This window comes from Acromyrmex echinatior, unplaced genomic scaffold, assembly GCF_024713525.1.
Source record: "Acromyrmex echinatior isolate Ae372 unplaced genomic scaffold, ASM2471352v2 Scaffold20, whole genome shotgun sequence".
Taxonomy (NCBI): domain Eukaryota; kingdom Metazoa; phylum Arthropoda; class Insecta; order Hymenoptera; family Formicidae; genus Acromyrmex; species Acromyrmex echinatior.
Window position 1 is genome coordinate 82,119 of NW_028259054.1, and position 13,181 is coordinate 95,299.

The 13,181-nt window shown below is 42.0% G+C and overlaps 3 protein-coding genes across 3 annotated transcripts; all 3 read left to right on the forward strand.

The window, feature by feature from the left end:
* The first annotated feature begins 532 nt into the window (after positions 1 to 532).
* On the forward strand, positions 533 to 3,474 carry LOC147906549 (uncharacterized). Its single transcript, XM_087416352.1, has 3 exons — positions 533 to 2,170; positions 2,306 to 2,451; positions 2,766 to 3,474. The coding sequence occupies exons 1-3, from the start codon at positions 533 to 535 to the stop codon at positions 3,472 to 3,474; spliced, it is 2,493 nt and encodes an 830-aa protein (XP_087272478.1).
* A 957-nt stretch (positions 3,475 to 4,431) lies between these two features.
* On the forward strand, positions 4,432 to 5,730 carry LOC147906550 (uncharacterized). Its single transcript, XM_087416320.1, has one exon. It carries the CDS (start codon positions 4,434 to 4,436, stop codon positions 5,133 to 5,135), a length of 702 nt encoding a protein of 233 aa, XP_087272446.1. The 5' UTR covers positions 4,432 to 4,433; the 3' UTR covers positions 5,136 to 5,730.
* A 4,054-nt stretch (positions 5,731 to 9,784) lies between these two features.
* LOC147906551 (uncharacterized) lies at positions 9,785 to 13,054 on the forward strand. The gene is made up of 3 exons (XM_087416353.1): positions 9,785 to 10,195; positions 12,308 to 12,612; positions 12,729 to 13,054. Exons 1-3 carry the CDS (start codon positions 9,963 to 9,965, stop codon positions 13,052 to 13,054), a joined length of 864 nt encoding a protein of 287 aa, XP_087272479.1. The 5' UTR covers positions 9,785 to 9,962.
* The last annotated feature ends 127 nt before the right edge of the window (positions 13,055 to 13,181 follow it).

Consider the following 13,181-nt stretch of genomic DNA (forward strand, 5'->3'; position numbering starts at 1 on the left):
TCGCCGGCCCGCGCGGCAGATTGCTTAAATAGTTTACACCGCTTATACCGTTTACACCGCTTAGAGTTCTTAGACTTCTTAGAGTTCTTACTTCTAAAAGTTCTTCGAGTTCTTAAAATCATAGTCTCGCTACTATACCGCTTCGTAAAATCGCCGTGCTAACTGCTTAGTGAAATCGCTATAAAACGAATCTTTCCGAGAAAATCGCCGAGATTTTCCATCACCGCGATTCCAAATACAATTTTGGAAAGGGTGACCACATTTGATATTTTGTTAATCTAATATTTAATTAATTATATTTTTTGACTCTGTAACTGATTATATTAAAGAAAATTCTTTTGTTAAATTAAAAGAAACGGAGCTCTCTTTACTGTCATGCATCATATCAACCTTGTGCCGTTCTCTCACTCGAATCTTTCCGCGCGGTGCGCTCTCGCACATTTTCTGGTCCTTCGAGTCGGATACTCGCCGGCATCCGCAGTATCGAGTGCATCGCGTTCAGTTTGCTAGTGCTGAAAAGAAAGAGTGAGTGATGGGTAAGAAACTGCAGAATTTGCTGACGAAGCAAAACGACCTTCGCGATCGCATGGCTCAGTCAGTATCAGATCTGGAAGAGCTCGGCGCAGCGAACATTACGCTGGCAGCCGCCGAGACATTCGTCGGTCTTCTGGATGGATTGTGGGCGAAATTTGAGGCTCAGCATGAACTCATCATAGAGCATCTTGAAGATGCATTCGAGGAGAGCGGATACAACTCAACCAGAGTCGCTAACTCAGCGAGAGTGACGTACGTCATGCAACGAAGTCTCCTTCTCGACTATGTTCGGAAACTCAAGGCAAAGGAACCGAGTTCACCTTCCAAAACAGAAGGTGAAGTGTCTTCCGGAAAACCGTCGCTGCCTCGCCTCAAGATTAGTTCCTTCTCTGGCGCATTCGAAGACTGGCCTACATTTCGAGACCTCTTCCAATCCATTGTCGGAAACAATTCATCAATCTCAGCAATCGAGAAATTTCATTACCTGAAAACTTGTGTGGAGGGTCCTACTAAGGAACTGATTCAACCGTTAGCAATGACCGAAGGCAACTATCCACGCGCATGGGAACTGCTGAGCGAGCAGTACGAAAATAAGAGAGAGTTATCACGCTCCAATTTCTCCAAGTTTACTGCCGTGGCTAAGATGAAGAACGAAACTGAGGAGGAGCTCAACCGCGTCTTCAACGCCTTGACCAGGGTAGTCAACGGCCAGGAGAGCATTGATAGGCCTATCGACTCTCATGGCTTCGATCTACTAAATCATCTTGTCGTCGAGCTCTTCGATCCAAGAACTCGCCTGGAGTGGGAGTCACTCTCAAGCGCCTCGCGCGACATGCCCACTCTTAAAGAGCTAACGAACTTCATAAACCAAAGGGTACGTACCCTCAAAGCCGCCAAACCAAAATCGCTCAAGGTCCCCGACAACCCGTCGCGATCCGCCAAGTCGCATCACGTCAAGAAACACACCGAGTCTTCTCAATGCGTCCTATGCAAGAGTAAGCACCACGTGATGGCGTGTGAAGAATTCAAGAAGAAATCCGCTGTCGACCGCAAGGCCGTCGCCGAAACTCACAGACTGTGCTTCAACTGCCTCGGCTCTCATACCTTCGCAAAATGCCAGTCGACGAGGACGTGTGCTACGTGCAAGTCTCGTCACCACTCGATGTTACACGACGCGTACGTTACACCGAAAACTCAAGAGGTAAGCTCACTGTCGGCAGTGCGCCGCGACAACGACCACAAGGCTACCTTGCTCGCAACTGCGCGAGTTTCCGTCGTTAATCGTCACGGCAATCAGCATACCACACGCGTGCTCATCGACCAAGATTCGGAAATTTCTTTAATTTCCGAGGCTCTGGTCCAACGCCTACGCTTGCCACGCTCTCGATCCTCAATCGAGGTCATCGGCATCAGCGGCAAAAGCTCCGGGCTCAGCAGGGGAAGGGTAACGCTCAAGGTGACCTCGTTAACAACAGGGACCGACTTCACCGTCGGAGCCTTTATTCTGCCACGTCTTTCGCTTTACCAAGGCCCTCAAGCAAGGACCAGAATGGAGTGGCCACACCTAAAGGGGCTCCAATTGGCTGATCCAGACTACGCAGCAAACGACCCTATTGAGTTACTTTTTGGAGCGGAAGTATGCTCAATCATTCTCCAGGATGTCCGCAAGGGAGGCCCCCAAGCGCCTATCGCTCAAAAGACACTGCTCGGCTAGATCTTATCGGGAGGTTGCGACCAAGTAACCAACTCAGCACAACGCCACTCGCTTCAGTGCACCGTCGATCATGAGCTGGCCGACCTCGTGCACCGCTTCTGGGAGCAGGAACGAGAGGTGCCTGCTCCCGTCGCACTCACGCCAAAAGAGCAGCAATGCGAGGACATCTTCGCGCTGCAGCACCAACGCACTGCCGAAAGACGGTACGTAGTGCGACTACCTTTTGCATCTCCGCCGACGACGACGGACCGCGTTTCCCTCGAGGCGCGAATGCTTTACGACACGACTGCTACGTCGTCGATGTCGTAACCGGAGCGCATGAAAAAGACGACGCTATCGCGCTCCAAGTCGAGCTCCGCAACCTCTGCATGGCGGGCGGGTTCCTTCTCCGAAAGTGGGCCGCCAACTGCCAGGAGCTGCTTCGCGATATTCCGTCTGAGTACTGTCTCATCAGAGACTCGCGGTCGTGGGAACAAGAAAACCACTCAACGCTGGGATTGCGCTGATATCCAACCAGGGACGAATTCGCCTTCTCTGTTCCTCCTCGCACCGTCGTCGCGTTCACCAAGAGAAGTCTGCTGTCGGAGACCGCTCGACTCTTCGACCCGCTCGGATGGCTGGCTCCAGTGACCATTCAAGCTAAAATTCTTATACAGTCGGCCTGGCTGCAGCAGCTAGAGTGGGACACACCATTGCCGTCAATCATCGCTGGAAAGTGGAAGCGGCTCTGGGAAGAACTTCCACTGCTTGAGAAGCTCAGAGTCGGCCGCTGGCTCGGCACCGGCGACACGAGCTCTCAACTCGAACTGCACGGCTTCGCAGACGCGTCCGAAAGAGGTTACGCCGCCGTGGTGTACCTCCGTATCATCGCAAACAACCAAACAAAGACTCTATTGTTTACCGCCAAAAGCAAGGTCGCGCCGATCAAGCTCGTTTCTCTCCCGCGACTCTGCGCCGCCGCCTTGCTTTCAAGCGTACTCGTGCACACGCGCTCTGTGCTAAACCTAGCGACAACGCCAGTGATCCTGTGGTCAGACCCCAAGGTCACGCTCCACTGGATTCGAGGTCACGCCTCGCGCTGGAAAACTTACGTGGCCAACAGGGTGTCACGAATCCAGCAGCAGCTTCCAGAGGCTCAATGGCGTCACGTCCCGGGCAAGGACAACCCTGCCGACTGTGCCTCCCGGGGATTGACACCAAGCGAGCTCCTCAGCCATTCCTTATGATGGACGGGCCCCGCCTGGTTGTGCGGGAATTCGACGCTATGGCCAAGCGTCAACCTGGAGCCCATCAAGGACGTACCAGAGCGGCGGGCCACAACACTCGCAGCAGTCGTCAGGAGCAACCACGAGCCGGAAGAACTGCTCAGATTCTCGTCGCTTCACCAGCTGCTCAGAGTGACGTCCTGGTGCGTGCGTTGGCGTCACCGCGGTCACTCGGTCGGTGCTGTGGACGGTCAGCACAACGGGTCGGCGCTTCTCCCAGCCGAACTCGACACGGCGCTCATCAGGTGGATACGCATAGTGCAGTCACGGCATTATCAAGAGGAGAGAGCAGCTCTCGAAGACAAACGCGACCTTGCCATCTGCGAACCCTCAGCCCGTACATGGACGAACACGGAGTTCTGCGAATTGGAGGGCGCCTCAAGCACGCCGCGCTGTCGTTCGACGAGCGACATCCGATCATCGTGCCTCCAAAGTCATGGCTCACTCGCCTGCTGGTGGAAGCCTACCATCGCCGTACTCTCCACGGAGGAGTCCAGATGACCCTGGGATTGCTTCGCCTCCGGTTCTGGATTCCACAAGGTCGAGCGGTGGTCAAGCGATGGCTGCACCAATGCGTGACGTGCACTCGATGGAGGGTTGCCACTCCGCAACCGAAAATGGGGAACCTTCCTTCAGGGAGAGTGACTCCTGCACACCCATTTCTTCACGTGGGCATCGACTACGCCGGACCTATTTTCATCAGGACGAGCAAAGGGCGTGGGCACAGCGCTCACAAAGCATTCATCGCAGTTTTTGTCTGTTTTAGCTCCAAGGCCGTTCACCTTGAGGCTGTTTCAGCTTACACCACCAACGCCTTCCTGGTTGCTCTCCGTCGATTCACATCTCGCCGAGGACTGTGCTCGGACATATACTCTGATTGCGGCACCAATTTTTTGGGCGCCGACCGGCAACTTCGCGAGATGCTTCGAGCCTCCTCGCCAGAAGGACGAAAGATCGCACACGTAGCTACATCGGAGGGGATCCACTGGCATTTCAATCCCCCTTCGGCGCCACATTTTGGCGGACTCTGGGAGGCGGCCGTGAAATCGGCTAAGTATCACCTGCGCCGAACCATCGGCGAAACCAGGCTCACCTACGAGGAAATGAGCACTCTGCTCGCACAAGTAGAGGCATGCCTGAACTCCCGGCCCATGCATGCCCTCTCAGACGACTCCGACGACCTCACGGCTCTGACACCAGGTCACCTGCTCATCGGGGCACCACTGCTGGCCATTCCTGAGCCGTCCTTGTCGGACGAGAAGGAGAATTTGCTTTCCAGGTGGCAACTTATTCAGCGAATGCGAGACCACTTCTGGCAGAGATGGTCACGCGAATACTTACACACTCTGGCTACCAGATCGAAATGGACCAAGGACGCTTTGCCACCACGCATTGGATCGCTATGCATCCTGCATTCCGAGCTCTCACCGCCAAATAAGTGGCCACTGGCACGGATCACGCAGCTACATCCTGGAGACGACGGCGTAGTGCGAGTGGTTACAGTCAAAACCGCCTCATCCGAATTAATTCGTCCTCTAGTCAAATTAGTTTTATTGCCAGAAGAGGCTAACGCGTTTATCTCGCACGCCAGTGCATCAAATGTAAAGAAGAGCTTGAATTGATCGCGTGTACTTTCGTGAATCATTTCGTCAATGTTATTTATCAGATAACTCTCGTTTACGGCTCAAGTTCTTCCACGAATTCATTGTATTGTATCGCTTGTTTTATTTTCGCGTTTACTGTTTTTTGTAATCTCTATGCGTAACCTTATATATATATCGTCACGGAGATGACGAGGCGGGCGGGATGTTTGAGATCGGTAATTCAAAAAAAAAAGGGTAAGAATTCTTTCGGTCGACCGACAGTAATTGTTATTGAACGCACGCACAAGGTGAGCTCGTGATTTCATCTCGAGCCTGACATTAAGCCTCGTCAAAGTCAGGGATTCATTGTTCTTTAGTCTTTTCAAAACAATTCGGTTCACGCAAACAGGCACCGGCAACGGACTATCGAAAGTTCTAGAACAATTCAATTCGCGCACGCGAGCGCCGCGCTCCGACGAATACGTCACGCGCTGTCACCAATCCCGCGTACGAATTTTCTGTCGCGCATGACTTACGTTGAACGTCGCTAGAAAAGAATCGAAAGCGCCAATCAATTTTGTACAACCAATGCCACGTGATAATTACGATTGTGGCAAAATTTAATTGGATTTCTCCCAAAAAGAAAGCCCGGACCGGAAGCAATAAATGCTTCGATCTCGCCGGCCCGCGCGGCAGATTGCTTAAATAGTTTACACCGCTTAGAGTTCTTAGACTTCTTAGAGTTCTTACTTCTAAAAGTTCTTCGAATTCTTAAAATCATAGTCTCGCTACTATACCGCTTCGTAAAATCGCCGTGCTAACCGCTTAGTGAAATCGCTATAAAACGAATCTTTCCGAGAAAATCGCCGAGATTTTCCATCACCGCGATTCCAAATACAATTTTGGAAAGGATGACCGCATTTGATATTTTGTTAATCTAATATTTAATTAATTATATTTTTTGACTCTGTAACTGATTATATTAAAGAAAATTCTTTTGTTAAATTAAAAGAAACGGAGCTCTCTTTACTGTCGTGCATCATATCAACCTTGTGCCGTTCTCTCACTCGAATCTTTCCGCGCGGTGCGCTCTCGCACATAGATTATATATTTGGATGGTGTATAAGTACAATCTTTCAAACTTTCTGTCTTATTATAATGACGGTAATGTACCATTTGAACTTCAAGTTTAAAATAACATTTGTTTCTATGTTGGAAGTTGCTTCGTCTACAAATACTGTCAACATCGATCGAGTAAAATTAAGAAATATCTTGAATACATCTAATCTTATTAATAAGTTTTATGTAATGCACGATGTATTTAAATAAGAATAGCCTAGATAAATAAGTTAATAGATTAGTTTTCTAACCGATTAAATTTTAATTGTATAAATAAATTTAACAATGTTTGTATTATATATAAATATATTACGTGGTTGGTTTGATAAGTCTGTTTATATAAAAAATACAAAAAAATTTGATAGATAGGATAGAAGTACCGGTTTCGGCTACTGCACCGCTTTTGATCACTACAAACATTTTCGCATCTATATATGATTAGTAACGATACCAAACATCTTGAGAGAGAGAGAGAATAATTGTATATTTCAGCAACATTCAAAATTGAAATAACGTTCTTTATGTTTCAATATAATAGTTTACTGATAGTCTTTTTTACACTGATAATATTGAAACAATTCTTCCGTTGTTATGTCAGCCAAGAAGATATTAAGGTACAGTGTGCAATATTTTTAGATTATGAATTCTATGTTTACTTCCGAATATTTTATACATATCGGTTGAATAATGTTTCCAAAAAAAAGGTTTAATACGTTCAAAAGTAAAAATACTAAAAATTATTCATAATGATGAAACCAATATATTAAATAAATGATGAAACTAATATATTAAACCAAAACCAATATATTAAATTATCCATTTGCCTCAGTTTTGACCATCCCATTAAAACGTGCTTATTTGTTAAATAATGAATGCATTTAGCAGATTCAACTTGTTGTGCAACCGTTTTATGATTGTCTGTTTTATGATTGTTACACAGCTTCTTTCGTATGAAGGCACTTTCATACTTACAATACAATACTTTGAAAATAAAATTCCTACGAACGTTTTGAAGCAGTTCAAAGACACATTTGCCACTAATTCTCCTTGGTGAAATTTGCAGGTATCTATGATACGTAGTTTCAAATGCATAAGTCGAACCAAAGTTCTTCAAGAGATTTCAAATTTGCCGACTTCAAACATCAAATATAACGCCTAACTTAGAATACCTAACTTAGATACGTTAGAATTTGATTTTCTAGAATTTCAGGCCGTTTTAGAAGGTATTAGGTGTACAACTTTGCTTCCGCCGTTTTTTTTTCTGAAATTCGAGGCTTTATTGTAAAAAACTGGTTATACATTTATGATTCAAAGTATTGTCCATCGCTAGCCACTACTTTCTCCCATCTTTCAGGCAGCGTACGAATCCCGCGTCGAAAAAACTGGTCATCTTTTGAGGCGATCCACGAATCGATCCAATTTTTTACTTCTTCTTAAAACCGGAAGTGCTGGTCAGCCAGGCCGTGTGCCATTGATCGAAACAAGTGATACTCAGAGCGAGCAACGTCTGGAGAATAGCGGGTGGGGTAGGACTTCCCATTTCAACGTTTCCAAATATGTCTTGACCACTTTCGCAACATGGAGTCGAGCATTGTCATGCTGCAAAATCACTTTATCGTGTCTCTCGTTATATTGCGGCCGTTTGTCTTTCAATACTCGGCTCAAACGCATCAATTGCGTTCGATACTGTTCGCCTGTAATTGTTTCAGTCGGTTTTAACAGCTCATAATACACTACGCCGAGCTGGTCCCACCAAATACAGAGCATGACCTTGGAGCCGTGAATATTCGATTTGATCATCGACGTGGAAGCATGGCCGGGAACTCCCCATGATTTTCTGCGCTTGGGGTTATCGTAATGAACCCATTTTTCGTTCTCAATCACAATGCGATGCAGAAATCCCTTCCGTCTTTGCCTTTCAAGCAGCTGTTCACAAGCAAACAAATACCGTTCAACATCCCTCGGCTTCAACTCGTACGGCACTCAGTTTCCTTGCTTCTGAATCATTCCCTTTGAGGCGTTTTGAAATAGCTTGTTGAGTCACTCCCAATGATCGTGCCAATTCTTCTTGATTTTGACACGAGTCTTGATCAAGTAATGCCTCCAATTCTGCATCTTCGAAATGCAGAACCTTCTCTCTTCCACCGCTATGCCGGTCTTCGACGTCAAAATCACCGTTCTTGAAGCGTTGAGACCACTCACGACACGTTCTTTCACTAATAGCGGCCTCACCATAATTTGAGAGCATTCGATGAATCTCAGCCGCAGATTTCTTCATATTGAAGCAGAAAATTAAAACCTCCCGTAAATGATGAGAATTTGGATCATAAACTGACATTTTCAATCGAGAATAACTTTATGATGCAGACATAAATCGACTAATGTTTCTATGAAGTTATGTTGACAGATGCTCAAGTTTATTATTAGGTGTTGGAATTAATTCGTAGCGTTTTTTAATGAAAGAATGTTATTTATTTCACATGAGCATTAAAAAATACATTAATGAAAGTACTTCCCATCACTTGTAAAACGCTACGAATTAATTCCAACACCTAATATATGACGTCTATGATCTATTTATTTCGACCACCACTTACCGCTAAAGCCATCTATACGAAAATGGCGGAAGCAAAGTTATACACCTAATAATATATATTTCTGTAGAATTTTTATGAGGGAAAATTTACAAGTAACATTTAAATTTGAAAGGAGTAAAAAATGTGGACTTATAAAATTCATTTTCAGCAATTTATATTTTTGATGATTTTTCAATGAATAATGAATTTATGATTTATTCACGTATAGATTTGGAAACCATACATAAGTTCAGTTGACGGAGTCGAAGAATATATCTTTTTGTTTACTAATGGGATTGATGAAAATCAAAACAATGTAGATCACAATACGATTAACGCTTTAATTACGCCGATGATTACTCCACAGAAAACAGGTAGAATAACGAATAATTCTATTCTTCTTGAATTATTTTCTGAACAAAAAAACAAAGGCCTAATGCCCATAAACTCAAATATAATAATGAACAAGTCATTAGACGAAAGTTTAGCAAAAATTCTAATCTATCTTAACCTAAAGCCTTCTAAAAAAGAACAATATAAAAATGAGAATCTGCTGCATGTCATCACATCCGATAAGTGATTAGAAATAGTAGCAATCAAAGAAAACGAAAATCGAGTCAAATTTGTAAAATTAACCAAAAAGAAAAACACAATAACAAAGAAAGTAAACGGGACAGATACAGAAATTGAAGACATCTGCAAACCAATGAACCGTTGAAAACACGATGTATGATAAAAGATATCCACTCCAAAAAAGGGACCCTTGGGAACTATCACGAGAAGAAAAACGACGATGAAGAAATCCGATATGAACAGTGCAAAGAGCAAAGAGGCTAGATGATAAAAGATTTCGGAGATTATTTTTATATTTACGATGTTTTTAATTATTATAAAAAAAATTATTATACAAAATGATTAAATATATTTTTATTTAAATAGAATCTGCTTTTTGATCTATTAAAAAAAATTATTTACATTTCGCTCTCTCTCTCTCTCATTTATTGTATCAAACAATTGTGATATTTCCTCCGCAGAATATTCCAGGGGAGGAGGAGGATCCTTCAGGATTCCTCTGATGGAGACGCTTTCCTCTTTCTCCTTTTCCTCTTCAATTACCTCTTCCTCTTGAGCCTCAGCCAAGAAAGTTCAGGAGCTCAAATTCGCTCCATAGATGGAAGAGGCCGATCATGAAATCCGCACATTCTTGAGGATTGATTGGTTAAAATTTATAGGCAGATCACTCATATATAATTTTTCTTCCTCATGCTCCTCTTCCTCTTCATCTTCCTCATCCTCTTTAACTTCTTCTTCTTCCACATCCTCTTCCTCTTCCTCATCCTCTTATTCTTCCTTCTCTTCCTCCACTATCTCATCAACCTCCACAATCTTGCCAATCTCGAGAAGGTGATGGAATAACTCAATTTCGTCGACATATAGTTGAGTGATATTGCAATAGTCTTATCATTCAGTCGAACGAAGGGATCTGAGGAGGAAGAGGAAGCAGTCGCCACACTTTACCTTTTTGTTATTGTTGTTTATCAACCATTGTTTACAGATAATAAAACTGCACTGTAAAAATCACTTTTACTTAAATGTGCAAAAATATCCCATCATTATGGATAAATGGTGAAATACTTTTGCATATTTTATAAAAAAATCACTCGCATAAGAAAAAACGAACCTCGCGCAGATGAGGCTTGACAAGAAATGACGCTGAGATGTCATTCTTCGCTGCGACAAAGCTACAGTCGGGACATTAATTACGGGCGGCCGTTATATATTAAACACTTTAGATTATAAGTATTGGCTCTAGACGCGTTAAGAGAAGCGCTGGCAGGTGTTTATATAAACTAAGTACTATGGCGTAGGATATGATAGGAAGCAAAGACAGTACATATATATAGCGACATATATGAACGAAACAATGTTTATTACATTATTACATTTTATTACATTATTGTTTTTCATACATATTAATGCTTGTCGAATATAGGGTAAAGTCACCTATTATGAGATAGGTTCCCAATATGAGATAGCGGGATTTCTGCTAAACTAATAACCGCATATGATTGGTTTTATTATGAATTTATTACTAGAGTGAAACATATTTAGTAGAAAACATATTATTAGATCATGCGTGTAGTAGTTGTGAAAAAATATTTTTTAAATTGGATGTTGTCGAATTTTATTGAGGTTAGTATTTAAACCTTGTTTTATTAGATAATAAATAAATATTTGGTAATAAAGTCTGCATACAGTGAAAGTAAGATCACATTAATAGAAAAATGCCAGATATGATAATGTACTTAATTGTAAAAATTAGGTTTGGTATGAAGCCGCAAGACATGGAACTCGTAATATGAGATACTCAGCTTCCTAATATGAGACAATCTAATCTATGCTTAAACGTGCTATCTGCGAGGAAGATCGAGTACACGCGAAGGAGAGAATTGATAATTGTGATTTCAAGGTACTTTTATTTAACATTTTTATATCATTTTATAGCTTCATTGTAATTTTAATTCACTTTAACGTGCACATGTAATATAAGTAATTTATTGCGTTATTTTGTAAATTTATTGCACACTTTGTCGATATAATTTCAACTTTCTACAATTTCGAATACTGTCAAGTTCTTAGAGAAAGCCTGGATCTAATCATATTTTCAGATGGAGGCAAAGAAGAGGCAATCGTGGTCTCGTATTTAATTAGAGGCTGCAGTTAAAGCAGTAAAAAACAAAGAAATGGGATACTTAAAAGCATCTAAACAATTCAATGTTCAAAGCGTACTATCGAGCGATATGTCAAAAATGACGATAGTTCTATTGTTAAAATTCCTCTGGGAAGGAAATTAGTGCTCTTTGTCCTTAGAAAAAGAACTCATTAAATTGCATTGCTTTGGATGAACGATATTTCGGATTGCGGCTTAAAGACATCATTTGGCTTTTGAATTAGCGTTGAAGAATAATCTTAACACCCTTTTAAACCTTTCAAACCTTTTAAATACCCTTTTAGCAAGTCAAAGATGCAAGCTGGCAAAAAATGATTGAAAGATTTCCTCCATAGACATCCTATACTGTCAATAAGAACACCTCAATCTGTATCAGCTGCACGGGTTATGGGATTTACAAAGGAAAACGTAAATAAATTTTTTTATATTTACGAACCTCAATTAGACAAAATAAAATATCTTCCAAATCATCTGTACAATATTGACGAGACAGGGATTACTGTAATGCAACATAAGCATTCAAAAGTTATAAGTATAAAAGGAAAAAAGCAAATATATGCTCTTACATCCTTAGAGAGAGGCAAGCTTATAACTGTAGTCATTTGTATGAATGCCAGTGAGCACTATATACCATCATTAATAATTTTTCCTCAGAAAAATCGATTATCAGAGTTAATGGATGATAGTCCACCTAGATCTATAGATGGATATTATCCATCTGGATGGATACAGACAGATCTTTTTATGAAATGATTGAAACATTTTATTCAATATACAAAGCCTAGCAAAGATGATTGTTTTGATGATGGATGGACATTACACCCATACAAGAAACATAGAAGTCATCAATATAGCAGTGAAAATTATATAATTATTGTGTGTTTGCCGTCACATTCAACGCATAAAATGCAGTCATTGGATATAGAATTTATGTTTCCATTAAAAACTTATTATACACAAGCTATTGAAACATGGTTGCGACAAAATCCTGGACGATTGGCTACAAATCGTCAAGTAGGAAAACTTTTTGGACAAACTTACGTAAAAGCTGCCACTACAGAGAACTCCATTAACGCTTTTCAGAAGACTGGTATTTCCTTATAACCGCCACATCTTTGATGAGGAACATTTCATAATTTATGATGGCTCTCAAAATCCTCTAATCATGGATTGACCTAGTGCTTTGGATAACAATAATGAAAATTTAACTGCAGAAGCAAGGAAAACCAAACTGTCTGGCAATTAGCCCTGTCCCAGGTTGTTCTCGAGATATGCAAGGACAAAATCGTAATACAAAAGTTACAGTGTCACTCCAAATAAAACCTATTCCGACAATCATACAAAAGCAGAAATCTACACGTGCAAAATCTGTCAATTTAATCACATCTTCTCCCTACAAGAAACAGATGGAAGAATTTTTAAAAAAGAAAAAAAAAATGGCGAAAATTATAAAAAGAAATAAAAGTCGAGGCAAAAACAAAATATATGAAAAATATATGAAAAGAAAGAGCATGAAGAACCACAAGATGTAGTTAGTGATATTTAATTATTCTTGCATTACGAATTACAATAAAAACATTAAACGTTTCGGCCACAATCTGGCCATCTTCAGTAAAATTAATAATATTCTTAAGACGCAGAGTTACATCAAGTTGGAAT